We start from the raw sequence: 22,033 nt of genomic DNA, 5'->3' as shown, positions 1-22,033 counted from the left end.
AGTGGTATACCAGATGATTAGAGTATGCTTAGAAGACTGGGGCTCCCTTTTTTTTTCTGCACAAACACTCAAAGCGTACTGTTTGCATATACAGCTATCTGCAGGACCATTTGTGCTACTGCTGTTAATACAGCATTTCTACCACCACTAAAATAATAATAAAAAAATGTTTGTGCATTTGGAATAATGGTTGTTTACTTGTGACTTTCTATCCTATTTCAGTCTTTTGCTTTGGGAATCAAGCCAATCATACTGGGAGAGAACAAGCAAATGAGAAAGGCCTCAAGCCTTTCTTAGGGACCAAAAATAATGAAGAGAAACATTTAGAGATGGTAGATATAATGAAGCCCTGAATCCATGCTAGCTTCAGGCCCATTAAAGTATGGTGGGTTTTATAATAGAATATGGAAGTAATTACTCCTCAGAGTACTGTGGAGTTTGACTAAAGCGCCCTTCTGTGTAATTGAATTTGTGTAGCATCTGTGAGCAGGGGAGGTCCTGTGCGATAAGACCCATAGGTTGTCCTTAGGCTGGCCAGCAGAAAGTTTTTCATTTGTTTGTGCATCCTCTGGGGGCCACTTTGTTTTCCCTGCAGTGAATGATGTAGAATGAGATTGTTACTTAAGGCAGGAATTTCCCCAGTAAGAAGGGGAAATCTGTGGAATCCTTACTTACCCTTTTGTGCACAAGGATGTTTTGGAGCAGAAATAAAGCATTGCTTCATGGGTAGCCTTTTTCCATGCTGTTAGTGCCCTCCTTGTATGTGTTTTTTGTTTCTAGCTACAAATGCAGGAACCTGAAGTAAAATGGTGCTGCCCTGGGAAGAGTTGAGACCTTTGTCAGGCTCTCATAGTATGGTTGTACCTTCCCTGTCCAAATTTCCCCCAAATAAGTGTTCCCGGTAAGCCTTGTTAGAAAAACAAATAACTATTTTGGTTTGGCACTGAAAGAAGAACTTGGAACCATAAATTAGTTTCATCTTATATACGCATTTATCTGGTCATTGTGGATTTTTTAAAGGCAAATGCTCATTGCAACTCTGGCTAGAGCTATGCTTATAATTTCTTCCTGTTCTTTAAAGTGTATTGGTTCCTATCTGCAGATTTATTTGTGTCTGTTCTTCCTGAAAGTACATCAGATAGAATTTTCTTTAAATGAAAAACAGACTTAAAATTAAAATTCTTTATTCTTAAATTTTATTATTTATTATATTTTTATGTTTATATTATATATCAATTTATACTGTTTATATATTATATAATGTATTATATATTATGTAATATAATAAATATTGTTAATTATATATATTGTTATTATATTGCTACATATATTGCTAATAATATATATTATATATAAATATATTACTGTGAATTTTAATTCTAAAATTAATTTTCTTTAAAATTAAAAACATTTTGTGGCTTTTTATTGTTAATCAGAAGGTCAAAGCTAGCAAACAAAAAAGAGTCTGCAGGTTTCCTTCCAGAAAGTTGGAAAATGTACGTTAAAAGTTTTGATATAAATAATATTTCTAAAAAGTGTAATTGAAATTTAAGTGAAGAGTTTATATTTGAGAATTTGGTTATCAAGCTGACTGGAGTTTAAATTGCATTTAAAAGCATTGCTTCAGAGTGGTTTATGTAGTTCTCTTCCCTTTACTCCATGTGTTAACACAATATATATCTGAGCAAGTACTTGCACTCATTAAAGCATCATGTAAGCTGTAATACAAGCAGAAGATGATCATCTGAGAGAAGATGACACTGTGTTAAATACACAGAGAGCAACAGGTATAACATAAAGACATGGCTAATTAATTACATTAGCTGAAGAGACTTTTACTGGTAGATGTATGATGCCATGAATATAATTAATAGTATCTCAAGTCCCATATACTCAGCAGTTTATGAAAGTTGTAGGGTTCCACAAAATGTGTGCAGTCTTGCTTCTGTGTGTGTCTGCAAATTCTGCTTAATTATCTGTGGTCCTGGTCAGGCACATCTCCAAGGCAGAATAAGCAACTTGTCTAAACTAGTTTGTAACCTGCAGTTTGAGGCTGTGGGCATAGATGAAATTGCATATAAATGTATTAATGTGCTGTGAACCAGTAGGTTAGCTTGCAAACTTTTCTAATACTCATTTAAGAGAAACTGGCATGTGTGCGGTGGATGAACAGTAGTGGACCCCATAAGTTGCCAGAGAAGTGCTAACAGCAGCTTGTTATGCCAGAGGGCAGTCATTTGGAAGTGAGGTGTTTGCCGGATGATCACACCTGTGGCAGTCTTCTGTGGAAGAGAACATATACTTGTAGATAAGCTAGGCAGGAAAAAAGCCTCAGTGCAATGAATGTTCAAGCCTTGTGCAAGAACTCAGCACTTCTCATGGAGGGAGAGCAGCATGCAGACGTCTTTGCTCCGTAACAGAGCAATTGTGTTCATGCTCTTGGCTGTCTGGCTCCTGCCATCTTGTATAAGAGAAGTAAATGCATTTTATGTATTCACAGTGTGATTTTAAAAAGTCAAACAGCATAAAGCCTGTATTCTCCCAACAGCCTGAAACTGTTCCGCATTTTATTTCAGAGACCCACTAAGCCTAATGGCAAAGCCATCTCCTCTAAATGCTCTGTCAATAACAACATAAAATGTAATTTCCACATGTTAGTTGTATGTATTATTTCCTCATCATCACTAATGGAAAGCTGTTCACATAAGAGGCAATTACGAGATGCAAACCCTTTGGTTGGGGAATATATTCAAGTCAAATGGAAGATTTTCTGTGCTATACCAAGAAGCATATCAAGCGTGCTACTATCTGACAAATATTTATGTCATCAGCTGTAACTTCAGGCAAGATTTAAAACATACAATTCCATATTTATGGATAGTATTGCTGAGATTTTGTTGAGCAACTTTCTTTTACATTAAAACGCAGGCACTATTTTTTATGCAACTAGATGATATTGACGTCCTTTCCAATCCTAACTATTCTATGTTTCTATATCATAGAAGTTACCTTACATGAGGCAGACTTTTCAAAGCTGGGAAACTGTAAAATAATATTGCTAAAAGTAACATTGTTAAATATAAGAACTTTTTGTTCTGAATGAAAGATCTCAATGTCACAAAATTCTATTCAGTCTGTTTTTCATGGGCATCCCATCTCTGTTAAATGGATTTTTGGCTCCTGTTCCATGGAATGTAAGCGTAATATCCAGTACGTCCTCTATGAGCGAACTGTAGCCTGCCTTTACAAGAGGATGAGCTCAATAATTTGTTAGTTCTTTTTTATCTCTAACTATGATGATCCTGCTTAGAAGCAGATGACTGAGTTTCCATTCTGTAGTGCCTAGTATGTGGGGGAAATCGAATGTAATTAAATCTTACAAAAATCCTCTTACTCCCAGTATAAATAATTCTCTGACAGAGGCAATTCCCCTGAGTCTACATTATAGCCCTTGGAAAGCAAAGAGCAAGAGCGGTTACTTAGTTCCTTTTAAACATTTGATCATTTTGGACAAACTTCTGCTCTGATTACAGTGGCTGCAAGCCTTACTGAAATTAATTATTTTTGAGGCAGAATGTGCATTACTGATTTTTCTCGCATTTAGCATTACTTTGAATGATGACTAAACTAGCATGCGTCTTAAGCTATGTAAACAGCAAGACAATAGTTTGAATTGTTCTACAACATGTAGTGTTCTTTCTTGTTTTGTACTAGAAACAAAACCACATAAATCCTGCTTGACAGGATTTGAGATTGAAAGTGTGCTGGCAAAAGATCTATATGCCTCATTAAGTAAATTTACCAAAACCAAAGGATCCTCTTAGCTTGTAAATATGAATTATTGCAATATCATGAATAATTTGCAGAGATACAGTTCTAATCCCAAGCGCATTGCAACTTTTTATCCCCATTTAGGGTTTGTGATAATGGAGTGCACAGGTAAAAACTCTTGTCCAGCAGTACATTATGAGGCAGAGAGAGCTTTGAATATATACCCAGTCCTTTGACCTACTTGTTGGATGATGCTGCCTTCCTTATATGCAAGAGCTTTGAAACTACCCCACCACAGAGCACTGTGCTATCTTTCTCCAGCATTTGTTACCTTTCCCTACATGTTTAAAAACCTGTTTTATTTGGTCTTTCTTTAGACTCTTATCTTTTGGGTGGACCTGGGACCTGTGCTTGAGCTAGTCTGTCTGATAGATGGACTTTGGACCAACAGTGTAGTTTGTGTCCAGCCCTGTTTCCTCTAGCTCCTGACCAGATTTCCTGGATGGTCCCTGTGCCTGATTCATCTCCCGCCATATCTGGGATGACTGGTGGACCATGTCACGAGCATGCAGCTCTGCCTGCCGTGTTCAGATGTGGTGGGGCGATGGCACTGCCTGTGCTGGGCTTGCCTGCGGCTCACCCCTCCTTGGAGCAGCTAGCCCTCTGCACTTTGACATGTCTAACTGGCCCATGATCTGGAACACCTGGTATTGAAAACAGACCATGACATCCAAGTATCAAAGTGTCTTATTTTTGCTGCTCCTGACGTGTTTACAATGAAAACACCATGTATTTCACTTTAAAGAAATTGTGTAATTCTGTGTTGTTAGAGTCTAAAATCTGTGTCAGAAAAGGCAAAGCCATAAACGGCATATTTAGTGGGAAGATATTTTGCATAGTATTGCCTAGTTTTCCCTGAGATTTCCTGTGTCTTTCTGAACTTGGCATTCTCTTGATAGCCTGGGTTTGTGTAATATAGAATGCTTTTCAAGCTGGAAAAGAAATCTCCTCCCCTTTAATTACACTGCAACTGAAAAAGCTAGATTAATTAAAAATGTTGAAAAACATACAGCATCCTTATCTTCAGGCAGAGCTCAAATATAGAATAAACTAATAGTAGAATATGAGAATTTCCCATTTAGATGTCTTTCACCAGTGAAATTTCTGTGTATTTATGTAGGCATTAAAAAATTAAATCAGTGTGGGAAGTCTGTTTTCAGCTAATTCCTGGATCCATTTTATCCAAAGATACAAACCAAGTTTTTCTGAGGATTTGTTTTCAAATGAAACTTCAAATACTTTGTAAGAACATGTAAAAAAACTCAGCCCTTTTTATTTTTGTCAAAATGTTTTTCAGAAGATCAGATTACCAAATTTTAAATTTAGTTACAGAACCGAGTTATGGATACTTCTTAATCATTTAATAGGACATATAATAAATGTTCTATAGCCATTTCAGCAAAAAGGTTGGGAAATTACTCATACATCACTTCTGCAGCTTACTGTTTGCACATCTTTTAAGAGATCTCAGGGTAGCCTTGGCAATAGCCTTTTAGAGGAGTAACAAAGCCAACCTCATAACTATCCAAACAGAATGAAAATCAAATATATGATTGCAGGGGTTTCTAGACTAGGAGGAAAATTTCCTAAATTAAAAGTACTTCCATGGAAGCTGTCCCTCTAAATAAGCTGTTTATCCCTGTTTTTAAGAGGAATTGTTGATCTAGGACAGAGAATTCCAAACCAGTCTCCATGCAGGCTAAGGTAGGGTATGGTAATGAAACAGCAGTCTTGAGTGTTATGTGTCAGTGCAAATGTTCATGAAACAGAAGGTATTTCATGTAGAAAAATAAAGTTCTTTATTTGTTTTCCACAGTGCCTGCCTTTCTTCTGGTATGTGTTGCATTGATAAAGCTGTTACAAGAAGTGGAGTAGACTCTGCTGTGTACTTGGATAAATAATGCACTGTGGCAGGTGTCAAATTATTTCTGTTATAATTAAAGCTTTTACTTTCTTGCTCTGTAATTATGAGCAAGTCATCTCACTCGGGTGTGTCTCTTTTCCTTCCCAACCTATTATCTTCTTGGCTTCTCTGTATAAAAAAAAAAAAAAGAAAACAACAACAAAAAACCCTGCTTAAGCTATCACCTGTTTTATACCGTGGAGAATTGGGAATTTTAGGTGACAGTGGAATACTTTAATCTGTCTTATTACACTGACAGAGTTGACTTGCTATTTTACTTCTGATGTTGTTAAGATTACCTGTATCATTTCCTCTCAAAGTCATCATTCTCCACCATCAGTTTTGCAGTATTTATCCAAGCCACCTGGATATATACCTATATTATGACCATCCCCATCAGTCCTCACTCTTTCTCCAAGTACTAACAGTCTAGCTATAAGACTGAAACTTTTATTCCTGCTATTCCCCAAATTGATTCAGCAGCATTTTTTAAGGAGAAAACAAAAAAGCTTTTTTTCCTCTTGGTATTTTATTACTTGTTACTATATGACAAAACAGATTCATGATGGAGCAGACAGGTAGCATATAGCAGAAAAACACTTCCTAGTTTTGCCTTTTTATGCCCTGGTGAATAAAAAGCTTCTTTCCCTCAAACTGTTTCTGATGGATTAACTCCACGGCAAAGATAAGTTTAGAACCTGCTAGGAACTTGCCTGGCCTAAGGCCAAATGAAAGGAAAGGCTAATGGAACTAGAGTTGCACTCTTCAGCTCCTTACTATCAACTTACAAATAGAAAAGGCTGAGGAAGGTTTTGACAGTAGGGGTTTACAGCTCTTCTGTTTCACCACTCCTTGGCACATTGATCTCAGTATGATACTCAGACGAGTCTCCTGAAGGCATCCATGGTATAGGGGTTCTGTTGAAGGAGGGTCTGCTGCTGAAATTTTGATTATATATCATGAGAGATTCTGGAAGCAAAGGGCAAATATCAAACTGAGGCACTTTGAAGGTCATCCGTTTGGCTGCTTTCTCAAAACCCCCATAAGGCATGGCAGTCCTGGCATGGGGAATACATGGAGTTAGTGAACACAGCATAGGTAAATGACAGGATTTAGAAAATAGTCAAAGTTATGGAGATTGTAAATCTTACTGCTGTTGCAGTAGACTAGCCAACAAATCCTTCCTGAGAACATACATACATCCATTGCTTATGTACTAAAAAAAACAAACCACCACATCTCTGCTCCTGTATACTTCTTCACTCCTGTTGCATCAGTCTCTATTAAATCATACACTTTTCAGACCTGATGGTACCCCATACATACAGGAGGCAGAGGCTGCATTATTGCAGAAATGAGTGGGATTTTTGTTTGTCTTGGGTATTGATGTCCTGAGGCTATGGAAGTAGGTAGCAAAATTATATACAGAGGTTAACAGAAAACTGTTGCTGCCCTAGAAATATTTGTAAAACTCTCAGTTCTTATAAGAAACAGCAGGAAATTCTGTTTCTTATCTGGAGTGCTGTGAAATATATGTCATCTGATCGTAAGTATTTTTCTTGAACTTCAAATGGCTGCAGTAATAAACAATGGTAACCTAAATTGCCCTGGTCAGATGGGGTGAGAAGGGAATGGAAATAGAATTAAAATCCTCTTATGCAGCTGCAGAGGTTTTCAGCCCATAAACTTAATTAAAATCTCTAGCTTTTTATGTGTCTTCTCTTTGTAGGCCTCTAGATGTTTCATCCACGGAAGACTGTGCTAAGCAAAATGGCATGTAGCTAAACCTTATTTACGTTGCAAGAGATGGGAGGGCTGTGGCCAAGGTTGTGTTTTCTCATGCTAAATAAACTGACCTGAATAACCAAGAAGACTTACCGGTTAAAAGACTTATAATGGGGGAAATCAGCTTTGGGACTGTATGACAGTAAGTCAATGGTGAACTGACTTTTGTCCTCAGGGCTGATACCCATTGCTCGTTCCCAGGGGGAGATATAAGTTTTAAATACAGTGATTTTTTTGCCTCCTGACTTGCCATCTGTAAACAGAGGAAGGTAATACACTCTTGTTAGATTGTGCTCAAAATACCTTGATTTTTTTTATTTCTGCTACTGAAGTTAAGACACCAGCTTAATTTCCAGATTCTGAAACTCCTAGATCAAGTCCAAGAAGTTATGGTTAGATTTCTTTTAAAAGAGACTGGCATACACCACTTCTGACCTTATCCATGAAAGCAGGTATGCACTGTCTAAAAGCCACTCATCCAGGAATTTACATTAAAGCATATATTTGAAAGCTGATTTTTCATTCTTCTCCCTGGTCACTCAAATAAAAACCTCTTGCCCTAAGAACCAGTATCCCTACCCTGTCACCTCTTTCACTACCTCGGGGGAAGCTTTATACAAGGCAAAATGCTATCTAATTTCATAATTTATTTCTTTCTTCTCCGTCTGATCATAGCTGATAAAACCCCTCCAGATCCTCTTCACCATCATCATCAGATGCATCAAACAAAGCCCTGAGTGTAAACTCCAAAAATAGACTCAGACTTTTAAGTTGACTCAAACTGACCAAAACCCTTTAACCATCATATTTCAGGCTCTGTGTTGGTTTTGGCTAGAACAGAGTTAATTTTAGTCACAGCAGCTAGTATGGGTCTGTGTTTTGGATTTGTGCTGAAAACAGTGTTGATAATTCAGGGAAGTTTTAGTTGTTGCTGAATGGTACTCACAGAATCAAGACCTTTTCTGCTTCTCACCACCCCACCAGTGAGCAAGCTGGGAGAGCACAAGGAGATGTGAGGGGACACAGCCAGGACAGCTGACCCCTCCCTCCAACCAAAGGGATATTCCGTACCTTATGGCATCATGGTCAGCATATAAAACTGGGGAAAGCAGAAGGAAAGGTGGGATGTTGGGAGTGATGGCATTTGTCTTCTGAAGTAATCATTATGCATGATCGAGCCCTGCTTTCCTGGAAATGGCTGAACACCTGCCTGCCTATGGGAAGTGGTGCGTGAATTTCTTGTTTTGCTTTGCTTGTGTGTGCGACTTTTGCTTTACCTGTTAAACTGTCTTTGTCTCACTTTCAGTCTTCCAATTCTCTCTCCCATCCCACCAGGTAGGGGGGAGTCAGTGTGGTGCTTAGTTGCCAGCTGGGCATAGAGGGTCTTGGCAGTCCACAACAATCTTTATCAATGTCTTCATCGTTCATTTTTGAATGTTCCAAAATTATCATCTCCCTTGCCTCAGTATTTTTATAAATTGGCATTTTTTTTTGTGATTACATGAACAGACATTCATATTTTCCCTCTCCTGAACCAGAATGTTAGAGGCAAATCTGGCTCAAACACCTCAGAATGGCTAAAAGCAGTTGGAAAATACGACAGGCTCTCTCTGGAAGTTGAAATCCTGTTAATGACAGAGCTGTACTTTGCTGTTCAGTCATATGCTTCTGGCTGCTTCACTAAGCAGATGAGCTTAGAGAAAATTTTTCATTCTCTGTGTCCCTTTTCTTTTTCCTTCCCTTCCAATTCTGTATAATACTCGCTTGTTAATAAGAGCATTGGTTGTGTATTGATACATAGCATGCTTTTAAGATACTCATCCTTCACAAACCTTAAAACTCCTGAGCCGTAACTTCTGCTTAGCTTGATTAGAGCAGATAGGAATAATAGGTTAATGGAGTCGGACATTCTGATGCTTTCATGGTGCTACAGTTTGTGTTGGAAACAATCTTATGAAGTAAGTGGCAAAGAATGAATATTACTACCCTTAACTGAAATATTCTTACTTATCACAGCTTCTTTGTCTGTCTTATTTTATTCAGACCTTGCCAAATCCTGGGCTTTGGTTTTAGAGAATTGCAGACATGTACAACAATCTTATTTTCATTAAAAAATAAAACCAACTATCTGCTGCTTTCTGTGTGAAGGACTGAAACTAAGCAGTCTAGAAGTAAATTGATTGCTAGGGTTGAAAAATAAATGCAGTTAGGATCCATTTCTGCAGTGAAAAATATGGGATGATATTAATCCTCCCTCTTCCTGCACACAGAAATAGGATAACAATGGAGAAAAATCTCCTGTAACAAGGCTTATACTCTATACAGTTTTCCACAGAGATGATCAAAAATGTAAAAGCAGATTTTGATACAAAGTGCACATGCTTCCAGCATGTAAATGAGCTACCTTGGATTTTACAAGTCACTCATTTGGTCACTTATGGCAGTGATTCCTGGTTCCCAAGCAAATTTACTTTTTGTTGTAAAATCCCATAGGGACTGCTGAAATAACAATTTCATCTGATGATTCTCATACAAGACTAAATTCAATGAAAAATACTTTTACTAGCAAAGATACTGCTTCAGTAGACCAGTGGTGATTACCAGATAACTTTTACAAATATGCAGTTCCTTTCTGAAGGTTATCCAGAAGGTGCTGTTCATTTAGATGGAAACTTTGATTTGAAATCAGGACTCATATACTTGAAACTGATGTGTCAGGTCAGACTACTGAGCAAAAGAGCTCCAGTGATGGTCAGTGTGAAACCCTTGAGAGGCAAAAATATGAAATACTGGCATTCTGCTCTGTCAACCTTAGGAGCTCATGTAGTAGTTATGCTTTCTATAATTTCTTTGGTCCATCCAAGGAAGGTATTTCTGCTTCTTGCATATGATTAAGCAGCACAGAAGCATGCAAACAAAACTGTCAAGCTGAGAGCAGTTCAACTTTTCTAGATTTTGCAATGGAACTTAGTTTGAAACTATTTTGTGTTTTAGACAAATTTATCTACTTGTCCCTAGGAGTAGGGTTGGCATGAGCTCTGACAGCTTTAGCTATTTCTTAGTCCTGCAGAGAAATACTTGCCTTTCCCAGTACCATCACCTCCTTCTCCACCACTTCCAGCTGATTCCCCAGCATGTTCCCCTTTGCTGTCCCTAGGGCCTCCTTTGCTTCCAGGCCTAGGAGGAGCACCAGGATACTGCTGCTTATTGGAGCCATGCTGCCCATGCTGTCCAGCTGTCACTCCTCCTACCATCCTCCCATGGGCATAGCCTTGAGCATCTTCACCGTAATGCCCTCCTGGTGTGATGAACTTCTGAAAGTGATCCTAGGGCAAGAAAAAAGAACAATAGGAATCCCTGTTACAGGACATGGTCCATTTACATTTCAGAACATGAACTCCTGAGTCTCTGTAATCTGACCAGTTTTGTGTCTCAGTTAGAAAATTCTGTGGCAGAACTTTATGTGAGTTATTCTTTATATTACGTATAGAAGCAGTTGTTGAACAGTAAGTTGTTGAACCGTAGTAAGGGCAAAGGAAACACACCTTTTAATGGACATCTCACAATCATTTCATCTGGGTGAGAAGAGAACAATCTGTGTTTTGTCTCCAGCAGTGATCAGTATGAAATACAGGAGGAAGGGAAAGGAAACGCACCTTTTACCAGAGCAGGTAAAGGTCCGGAGAGATACTTCCTACATAGGAAGTGTTTTCGTGTCAAGATTAAGATAGCCCAGCAAAGTCAGCGCAATTATAGTGTGGGAGCAAAGTGTTACAGGGCAGCAGAACAACAGTGTACCTGTGACAAAATAAAAGCTTGCAAGATGACTACCCACATATCTATTTTCCATATGAAGGAAGTTCTTCATGGGGAAGGATATTTACATCTGCAGGATTGAAGAGATAGCAGCCTGGAAAAACATGAAAGATGTTCTGGACACCACAAGAGGAAAATGACAGGAATTGCATGTAGTAACACGTGCACTAATGAACCAAATTTAACCAGCAACTGGGTAAGAAAGCAAACTGTCCATCAGTAAAAGCAAGTTGGTCTTATTTGCCAGGCCATCCTCTCTGCCAAGTCCAGGCTGGAATCTGCACAATTCCTGTAGTACATAGTGAAAGAGCAAACAGTCAGTGCAGGATTTATCCACCCTTTGGTGCCAGCACAGGGTCCTGTTTTTGCACACCAATTTTAATAAATACTTGTGGGGAACAGGAACTGATACAATATGTTCAGAAACATATTTTATGTATTGCTCATAAACAAGATCAAAGCTTAACTCCTATCAGATATAAAAAAGTATCTCTTATGTATGTATTACAACCCACATGGATGTATAATAAAAGTAACCTGGGTTATGCATCACATACGGTTTTTCCTGTTGGACTAGGGAACTGGCTGTAGATGCACAAAGATGCAACAAATATAGAGATGAAGTGAATGAATCTGTGGTTCCTTGTGCTGTATTTCTGCTTGAATAAATTCATCTCAGGCAGTTAATGGCAGACAGGAGTGCCAGCCTCAGGCCTGGCTCTCAAAGGGTTAAAGCTTTCTCAGGACTTGTACACCTAGTACAATTTAGCAAAAAGAAGAAGCTTTCCAGGCTGTAAACAGGCTTCCAAGGCCAGCTGTTCGGTCAGCTAAAAATAGATGAGAAGTGAAAACCCCACAAGGCTCAAGGCAGAATTATGTACCCTGAGTTCCCTGTGTCTCCAGCAGCAGTGTCCAGGGTTTCACGGCAGGTCATCGGGCTGCAACACAGGCAAGCAGCCAGCTGCAGGCTGAAGTGGCAGAGCTGGTGCCCCCAGGGCCTTTAGGGACTGTCTGTCCTCCTAGCTGTAGGGAATTCCCTTTTTAGGAACAGAGGGATAATGTTCCCCTGAATGTCAGGAAGCACTGAGAGGGGAGAGATTGTGAGCATTAAGCTGTGCACAGGAGCTAGTAAGGCAATCTGTTCAGTTATGCATGAGAGCTATGTAGCTGTAAAAAGGCAAACTGAAAGAAGGGTGTTTTGAGGTCTAGAGGTCAAAATGAGGTTATTCTCAAAATGTTAATATGTATCCAAGGTTAATGCTACTCCTCATTTGCTCAGTAATTTCAAAACATGATTTGCATCTGTGTTTTTTTTAAGTTTCACCCATGCTGCCTGCCCTGCCAGATAATTAAATGCTTACTTAATTTCCTCTGGTTACTTATATGCACTCTCCTGGAAAAAAAAAAAAGTCATGAAACATCAGCATAACATGTGATACAGTAAAAAGTGCTGGTTTGATTTTGTGCATAGCAGTACTTGATTTGACCAGGAAGGAACATCATTGTCACCTGGTGTTATTTATAATTGCAGTATTATCACTGAAGAGGAGTGAAGTTTCTCTGAAACACAAGGTTTGCCTAAATCTTACTTAGCTGCAAATGAAATTAATTTGATTGGTCTCAGGATTCTTCATGAACCTCCTGAGAAAACATCCTATGTTCAGCAGACATCTCCATTTAGATAGGAAAGACCCATTTTCTATGTAATAACCCAGTCTACTCCCTTGCTAGAATAAAAATATATTTGTCTTTAGTTTTGGCCTCCACAATATATGGTCTTAGCTCAGATTAGCAGGGGACAAAGGCAAATTAATCTTTTTGAAATCTTGAACTTTGGCGGATTCAGATGAGCTCATTCCAACAGAGGAGACCTCAGGAGCAGCAGCCTCAAGCAGGAGTCTCAATGTAACCAAAGCTGGGTAGGTGCAGCTCTGTCCTCAGTACTTACATCATGCCTCTGCTCAGGGTATTCAGAGTGAAACACGGCTTACACTCGAGGGAAATGTGTGTCTTGAGCCATTGCTAACAGTATGTGGAGCTTTTATGTATATGCATATTTACATCACAAAACCAACCTTTCAGTTAGGGTTGATTGACCCTGTTGGTGGAAATCCCAGGAGAGAAGTGTAGGAGTGTGTAAACCACCACAGAGTGTCAACTGAGAAGGCTAATAACCTTCTCTAGTTGGCTCTGAGGCAGATCACACAGCTCCTTCCTGGTATGGTCTGCCCTGTCTGCATGTTACTGGAGGCAGGGGATGTTGCCCAGTCTCTGGGTGTCCCTATATCCACTTTAACAAGGGAACAAATGTAGTAAGTTCGTGTGATGTTCCCTGGGTTGGCTAAACAAATTAGGCTCATGTCTTTAAAGCCTTTAGTGACAGCAAGAGCCTGATCCTGCAGGCTGAGTACCCAGATAGATGAATTCTGAATTCTCTGGATCTACTGCATGTGTCTCATGAAAAATAGATAATGAAAGATGATCCAACTAACGGAGCTGAGACCTCTAAGCTTCTCAAGGCCCTGACGTCACTGCAAGGCAGTCCCAGGGAGGAGACACTGTGTGCTTCCCATCAGCTCCTTGCTGTGCCCTAAAGAGAATGATTGAGGCCACCAAATGTGTTTCTATTTCCACCTCACTGATAAAGAGCTTCCCAAAGGTTTGATGCCTGTGTGGTTACTAACACTTCTGAAGTTACTGTGACTGAATCTTCTCAGTGACAGCCACTCAAATGTTCCTTAACAGTGGGATGGGATATTTAAAATTCAGACACTTGGAGAGTCTCAGAGACTTCCTACTGTTTTTACCAAAGTCTGTTTTGGAACCTGGAAACCTATGATTGACTTTATAAAAAAAAAAAGGATAAAGAAAGGAAAGGAAAAGGAAAAAAATTAAAAAAGAAAAGAAAAAGTAACCTCAGCTGTATCTTAAGCTTTTTTTTTTTTAAGCATGCTGCCCTGAGAGTTAAAACAGGTTGAGCTCTTGCTTTCTGTTTCCAGGTCTGTTTCTGACTTACAGTTTAATCTTGGGCAAATTATTTTTTCATCTCTATGCCTGAATTCACACATCTAAATAATAGGAATTTTCATCTGATACTGCCCAAATCATTTATGTCTTATTTGTATATTTTATATCATCCTTGCAACATTTTCTTTGTGGATGAAAGAAATTGAATTTCAGAATTTCAGTCAGAAGTTTTCTCAGAGTGCTCCAGGAAACAGCTATGGAAAATAAAAAGCTCTTCCTTTCTGTCATTTTGCTGTTTCCATACCAGTCATTTTTTGAGTAAAAAGGCATCAGACTTCATGTTCACACTTACATGGCTCTGAGTGTAGTTGGGGCCTCTAGGTCTTCTGCATTAAGCCATCTGCAGCACAGCAAATCTCATTTTGTTAGAAAAGTTACATCTCAGCTGGCTCACTCTACTTAGGTCATAACCTGAGACCCTCTCCTATCTTTGTCTAGGAGTTAGGGTAATAATGAGTGGGGCTGTAAAGCTGGGAAAAATAGTTTCACATGATCTTGATGGGTTTGAAGCCGGATAAGTTTAACATTATGAAGTGGGGAACAGGTTTGTGAACTGCTGATCTGTTAATTGCTGAACTGTGAAGTAGAATTTAGGAGACCAGGAGATAAGACTGAGACCTTCTTTATGATTTTGGGTGATGAGTTAATTTACCCCATGCTTCAGTTACATTGTTAAAAAATTAATGTAGCAATTTCCTTCATGCTATAGTTGGTCAGATGCTACAGCAATAGAGCACATATCAAGGTAGGATTCCATCATGGTCTTTAGCCAGTAGTAAATTGCATCTTGCAGCTCCACAGTGAGGTTGATAGTATCCTCTGAGACATGGAGAGAACCACAGTCCCTGTGACAGGTTGGCACAGCATAGGGTGAGGAGAAGAAATCCTTCTCATTTATTAGACAGGGCTCATCAGAGCCCAGCTTCTCCAACCTAGCAGCAAACAATGAGGGTGTCACATGAGCACTCCCTGTTTGTCAGGGTATCAGTGTGCTAAAAGTGTCAGTCTCAGTCTTCCCAAAAAACATCTTATTGTATTGTGTATTTGCAAGAGAAGAGGGTCACAGCATTGAACACAGCTGTACAGTACATAGCGCATTTCGCTTTGCTCATGTTGGGAATGGTCAGTCCTTTTGTCTGTGGGTTTAGCTACAGTTTGTCTTTATTGATGAAGCTGCACTAATGAAAGACTGACAGATTTTCACTTTTGCATGGAGCTGGTCTGACATTCATGCACACCCTACATATGTGTTTTCTCTGCTAAAAGTAATGAGAGTGATCTGATTGTCCAGTGTGGTTCTTTGGCTGGAGGAGAAGTAGGAGGAGAGAAGCAGGAGGGTGGGTCAATGACACATGACTGCTGAGGTCTTCTCCCTTGTGTGGAAGGTTTATGGCTATGGCACAGGCTATTCTGGAACCCCTTATATGGTTTTGATTTATTTTTAATAACATTTCTCTCTGTGTATTTTTATATTACATTACCTTGCTGTTAAACTTTTTTTTTTTTTAGGGAAAAACCCCAGTCTGTTCTCAACCCCAGACCTTTCCTGTTCTATTTTGCTGAGTGTGTCTGAGAATATTTTAAGACAGTTAAAAATCTATTATATAAAAGCAGTAAACACACCACCAGCTTTAAATCCCTTCCCTGTACCACAGCTTTAAAGGCACAAAGACTTCTTTAGGAGTAAAGGATGTGAAAATTAACTGGGAGGGGGAAGTAACTGGAAGTAGCACTAGAAATTCTTTACTCTGCCATTATCTTCCTCCCACAGCTTCCTTTTGTTTAAGTTTTCTGCATCCGCCTTTGAGCAGAGCCAGGAGCAAGAAAGGAAGGGAACAGAAAGCTAATCAAACATTGCAATCAAAAGCCCTTTTAGATGAAAGTTATCTGGTGCTAAGGTCACGCACTGTCCTGATTGTTTGAAAGATAACAGTGGGGCTACAGATCTGCTGCCTTTACCTGCCCAACAGCAACCAGCTCTCAGAGAGGATGGCTCTGTTGCTGCAGTCACTCAGCTTTTCTTCTCCCTGCTCTGACTGCCAGCAAAGATGCTAATTCATGCTGGCTGTGATGATGACAATAGTTATCCATGGCGGCAGTGGATGCAGCCTGGCAGAGTCCTTGAACAGAGCACACTGGGCAGCTACCAAATGGTAACAATTATGTTTGTGATCCTCCTAAGCTGGTCCTGTGCACAGGCTCTAGGGCAGACCAAAGTCTTCCTGAAATGACCAGTGGAGATTTGTTATCTGTATCATAAATGTGGAGAAAAGGTAGCCATGAAAGCAAATCATCGAGGATTTTAAAGCAGAGTATCAGCTGCTGTTTGGAGACCATGCCTTTGTTCTCATATAGCAAAGCCATAAAGACTTTTGTCTAACACCAAAATACATTTATCCACAGCACAGTATCTTACAGTCTTGCTCAAAGAGCTTGGGAGCAGAGGTGTTCTTACAGAACAAAGGGAGAAATTGACTACAGAAAGGGTATGGAGTGAAAGTCATGTATGGGTGAATAACAAAGTAGGAAAAACAGCTAACAAAAATGAAGCATTTGTCATCAGCCTTTGCAATGTCAGTCTTTGAAGGACCCTGTGCATGTCCAGTTTTGAGTCAGTTTGTCACAACTCATTTGCTCTGTATTACTCTGCTTGGACACCCTTAAGTGACACCCACAAATTTTTGTAACTTTGGACTTTTTTTTCTCTCACCTTATTATTTAGAATTATAGACTCATAGAATCAACTAGGTTGGAAAAGACCTTTGTCTCACTCTTCCTCACTGCAGCAGATTCTAACATGAACTTGGCTCTCATATGTTTTAGGAGCTCTGAGATTGCTGAGTATTTATAAAAACAATGTATTTTTCTAGGATTTTTATCTAAAGAGTCCAGAGTTCAAAACACCATTCATTCTCGCATCCCTTTGAGGAGTTACCTCACTGAAGAGATGAAGTACCTAAAGCACAAATTGATGAAGAAACTGCCGGAAGTCTAACACCGGATATGCTTTGTCATCCCTGATCTGTAAGCTGACTTACTGTTGTGATTTTAATGGCATTTTGTCTTTCAGGCATCTTTCAATTTCCTGCTTCCCAAATTGTCATTTTTAGAAGTGAACTACGAAGATTTACTTACTGCTGCTTTTGAAAACATAAAAAACCCTGAAAAATTGGAGTAAAACAACGTGTTTTTGTTTGGCAGTTTTACTATTTTGCTTGAGTATCCTTGGACTGGAAGGATGCCATAAAGGAGCAAAATGACACCAAATAAATTTTAAAAAACATCGGAAGACGAGATGCTACATCAAAATGCATATATAGCCTGAAACGTTTTCTATTTTTTTTCACTGAACTTCTGCCAATCAGATAAAAGGAAAGTTGTATTTGTAAAAGGTTAAGTATCTTCAGAGCCCAGCAACAAGCTGTATAGAGAAGTTCAAAGCTTAAATAACAGTACTAACTCATGGGGAAGGGGGCAGGGAGGAAAGGATGTCTGAATTTATACACCATATCTGATAGGAAAATAGTTTAGAAGTAAACAAAAGTAGCTTCTAGCAAATAAACTGAAGATACTGAAGTACCAGGTTAGAGGTTTCTGTCTGAATTTTCATTTATGGAACTTCCTGCAGAAATGAGCAAAAGACTCCGCCCAGCAGAAGCATAAAAGTGTATCATAGGCTAAAAATAGAACCACAACTACGGGAGCTAGAGTTAGACCTGGATGGATCATTTCCATATTGCGAAGAAGAAATGGAATACGTACAAAAACAATTAGTCCAGCCCTGTGCAGCTCTGAACACCTGCCAAACATGCAGTCCGCCTTTGTCACTCAGTTCTGAATTTTCTCATTCTTGTGCATGTCTGATACCAAGTATTTGCTGAAGGAAACTAATGTTACTGCCAAAACGAAATATAACTGTGTGTTTATATAAATTTGTCTTTTTCCTGCACTAGATATCCCTTCCCCATGCTCCTCCCTCCGCCCCGGCTCATACACATTCAGACAGGCGAGCTTGGGCAAACTCCATTCCTGTTTCCCCTGGGTGTGTGGGGCAGCTTTTTAATTTTTATCTCCAACTTACCACAGAATTGTCAGTGAAGGCATCAGGGTTATTCTCATAAATGAACTTCTCCACCCTCAGCTGACGTAATTTGAACATCTTGGATCCTTTGTTAGTGAGGAGAGAAAGCTCTTCTAGCATCACATCTCTGGGGATGCTGATCTTCTTCCCCAAGTTCAGCTTGGACACCTCTTGTGGCATGACTACAAAACATGGAATGGGATACTTTAGGAAGTGCTCTGGTCCAAGTTTTTTGTGCGTTGCTTCCCAGCACCAGTAGTGACTTCAAAGCAGACAAATTAGAATTCTCTTCTAAATTAAGTTTTAGGAAATGGTGTGTGAACCAAATTTTTACTTTGATGACACGTGTATGTAGCATGGGTATAGATGGGTGGAATTTACTCTGGACTGCCGTAAAAGCAAATCTGCACAGCGAAGAGTTGCATAAGAGTAGAGCTAGAGGCATGTGTTCCACATCTGAAGCTCCTCAATAAGTGCAGCAGAATTCCTTAGAATTATTTCAAAATGCACCACTGTCTTGTCTGGTTGCTTCCTACATGTCCCCTCATAAGGAATTAGATGAGTAGCAGTCAGTTCCTCAGATTGGGCTGACATATAATAAATAAAGACAACTGTGGTGTGCTTTGGTTTAAACATTATCCTGAAGCCATGGCAAGCTTCGGTGTTATTATATCTTTTTGTTTGTTTGTTTTAAGGAGAATTTCTTAAGGGAAAAGTAGTTGAAGTTCTCTTCAAGTCTAATATGCCAGTGATTCAATAACTCCTTTCCATTCAATTTGGTACCACCAATTCACCATCAAAACAACGGATTAAAAAAGGTTCAGTGTAAAAATCTTGCAGAAATGCAGTTAAAGCTTTTCATTCAGAAACACATAACTTTTACTAGGCTTTTTTTTCTGTATTGACCAAGGTTAAGACTACTTATGCACCATTACATCTCATTTACAACAGAGAATAAATCTCCATCCTTAAACTAGTACAATATTGGTATAAGCCCATTCATTTCATTAAACATTCTCTGAAGAAATATTTTTTTAGCAAGCCAGTTTTATATAGCACTATTTCATAGCACATGAGGAAATGTCCTTTAACTGGAAATTGGATTTTCACTTATTTGTTTACCTGAATAAAGGATTAGGGCCAAAGAGAAAAATATATTCCTGTACCCTAGCAAAGAAGTCTCTACAGCCCTTTTTGAGGGCTGCAGAAAGGAGCAACTTGAAATGATGCTTTTCAAAACCCCTAAAAATCTTCTTCCTGCTGTCAAAAGTAAAGAGAAGATAAGAATATCACAGTTCATTTTAAAAGTCACCCTACCCGATACACAGGTATTCTGTAAAAAGAAAAGTGTCCCAAGTTATATTCTTCCTACTGTATTACTCCCTCTAAGAAACAAACTTTTTCAACTGATGAGTGCTGGAGGAATTCTATCACACAGAGGAAAAATAAATTGGAGACAAAGCTTAATAAGAGAGATAATGACATAGAATATAGCTAGGCTCTGTAATATTGGCTCACATAAAAGATGATACTCCCTTTCCACTTACACTGGTGTGCCTCCAAATTAATGCTACAGGAGAATATGAGTTTACAAAGAGTGATGTAGGTCAACATTTAACCTGAGTGTATGTACAATGCTTTTGAACAGTAAATTTGAAAATGTGATGTGATTGCAGGCTGAACTTCAGTAATATTTGTGGCTCTGTCTCCTGATATGTTCACTGCATGTCTTGATCTGGGAGCTGAATAGGACAGCGAAATTTTAGAGGCTGAAATTCAGGTTGAAAGCCAAACAGTTCTCATGTGTGCGGTTTTGCGTATCTTACCTTCTTGTGTCAGCTTCCCAATGAGTTTAGTGGACTTTTTCCTTTTAACAGGAGCAGGAGTCCCTGCAAGGGGCATTCCCACAAAGGGTTCTCTGCTTTGCTCTAAACACACAAGGAAATGGAGAATGAAACACTGAAAACTTATTTTTTGCCTCTCTTCTAGTTGTCATCCTACAGTTACAAGATACACAGCCTTCCTTATATACACAGGTTCTTTTCTATTCCTTCCACATGAAGGAGCTAGTGCGTGGTATCATCCTATACAGAATGTTATCAACAGCAAATGGTGGTGTTCTCTGGGGGCTTAGCATTATGACACAAAATACGGCAGCAGATCTCAACACAAGCATTGCTTGTGTCATATAGCATTGTAATCCAAAGTAGGTGTTTTATTTGCAACATGGCAGTCTCCCAGGCCCACATGTGCCACAGTGGTAGTCTGTTATCATCCTGTGCTGCACTAACAGAATGTCAGTTTGAAAATTTGTTTTATCATACCATATTATACCATGCAGTTATCATTAAATGGTAATCAATATTTTAGTATAAGGATTTTGAATGTGGCCATGAGTTATTTGGGAGCATTTTGAATAATGTGCAAGTTTGGTTTTGATATTTAATGGTACTATTAGAATTAGAATAGGTATTCATAAAGCCACTAGACTGAAAGTTCTGAAACCAAAACAAAATAACCAAACCCCTAAGTAATTCTGTCTGCTATGACTGCTACTGTTTTGTTATGCAAGGGCGGGAGGAAGAAGGCACAGGCAAACTTGATAAAGGAAAAGTTGTTTGCCTGATTCATTTGAAGTCACTTACACCTATACCTTATGTATTGATCATACACATATCATTTGGAAGGGGGAAGGAAGGAAGAGAGTGATTTCTTCTGCTGCAGTGTTCCCCATCTCTGTCCCCAGATAGAATGAGATCCCTGTACTGCAAAGTCTGGGAAAATGAGGAGTAACCTCAGCAATTCCACTTGAGTCAGCTTCTCAGAGTCCTTCTTGGGGGGTTATCACACATAATGTAAGTAGGGCAAATGTCTTGCCTTCCCTTCAATGCTGTCTATGCCCAAACAGCAGCATATAGGGGGACAGATCCTCACCTAATACAGTACAAATGAAAGTGACCAAAACCCTTTGGCTTCAGCAATAGCACTAATTAACCATCTCTGTCCTTGTGATTCTTTGCACTTTAGTTGCTTAAAATTTCAGAACTGAAGACACTGAACTATGAATTATATTTTAAAACTAGCAAGCAAACAGTTGGCTCTATGAGTTTGTACATGGTCCTTGTTGTGATCAAGACATTTTTATCTCCTGTGTATTTTGCAGTTTCATTTCACCATTGCTCCTTTTGCAACATGACTTTTATATGATGAGGTGATGATAACTGCTAAAAGAAGCCCAGGCACAGCAAACCAGCTCCAATCACATTGACAAGTACTCTCTTGAATTAGTTTTTCTTTCAGATTTCCAAGGGATTCTTTTTTTGTTTGTTTCCTTTGTTAATTTTTTTTTTTCTTTTATGAGATGCTGCCTGTGTAGTTCACATCATAAAAGAGCCCATCCTGGTGTATTCCCAAAGCAAGCATGAGCAGGTGCAGCCATAAAGCACGTGCTGCACATTCTGCTTGAGCAGCCGGACATCTGCTTGGTTATGTAAAAGAAGCAGGCCCTGCTTGACAGGAAAGGGGCAATGCTGCCAGGAGGCAGGGGGGTAGGAGGTTTTGGCCCATTTGATGGGTCATAAGACTGACAA

The 22,033-nt window shown here is 39.2% G+C and overlaps 1 protein-coding gene and 1 long non-coding RNA gene across 3 annotated transcripts in view; one reads left to right on the top strand and one right to left on the bottom strand.

Moving 5' to 3' along the window:
* Positions 1 to 6,553: 6,553 nt before the first annotated feature.
* Positions 6,554 to 22,033, bottom strand: part of MYOZ1 (myozenin 1) — a 16,141-nt gene continuing 661 nt past the window's right edge. Inside the window, exons 1-5 of one of the 2 annotated variants that reach the window (XM_005153861.3) lie at positions 20,270 to 20,345; positions 18,444 to 18,625; positions 10,602 to 10,845; positions 7,613 to 7,772; positions 6,554 to 6,792 (exon numbers count right to left, since the gene is read on the bottom strand). In XM_005153861.3, the coding sequence (XP_005153918.2) occupies positions 6,561 to 6,792; positions 7,613 to 7,772; positions 10,602 to 10,845; positions 18,444 to 18,625; positions 20,270 to 20,345 (894 nt within the window). In that variant the 3' untranslated portion in view covers positions 6,554 to 6,560. Of the gene's footprint in view, positions 6,793 to 7,612; positions 7,773 to 10,601; positions 10,846 to 18,443; positions 18,626 to 20,269; positions 20,346 to 22,033 lie in introns of those variants that run through there. The other variant, XM_005153862.3, reaches the window with a different exon arrangement.
* LOC115947283 (uncharacterized) overlaps positions 17,242 to 22,033 on the top strand; it is a 21,840-nt gene continuing 17,048 nt past the window's right edge. Inside the window, exon 1 of the long non-coding RNA XR_004081225.2 lies at positions 17,242 to 17,386. This is a non-coding gene — a long non-coding RNA (uncharacterized lncRNA). The remainder of the gene's footprint in view (positions 17,387 to 22,033) is intronic.

This window comes from Melopsittacus undulatus, chromosome 4, assembly GCF_012275295.1.
Source record: "Melopsittacus undulatus isolate bMelUnd1 chromosome 4, bMelUnd1.mat.Z, whole genome shotgun sequence".
NCBI lineage: Eukaryota > Metazoa > Chordata > Aves > Psittaciformes > Psittaculidae > Melopsittacus > Melopsittacus undulatus.
The sequence above is the reverse complement of the archived record's forward strand: the minus strand, read 5'-3'. Positions and strand labels throughout refer to the sequence as shown.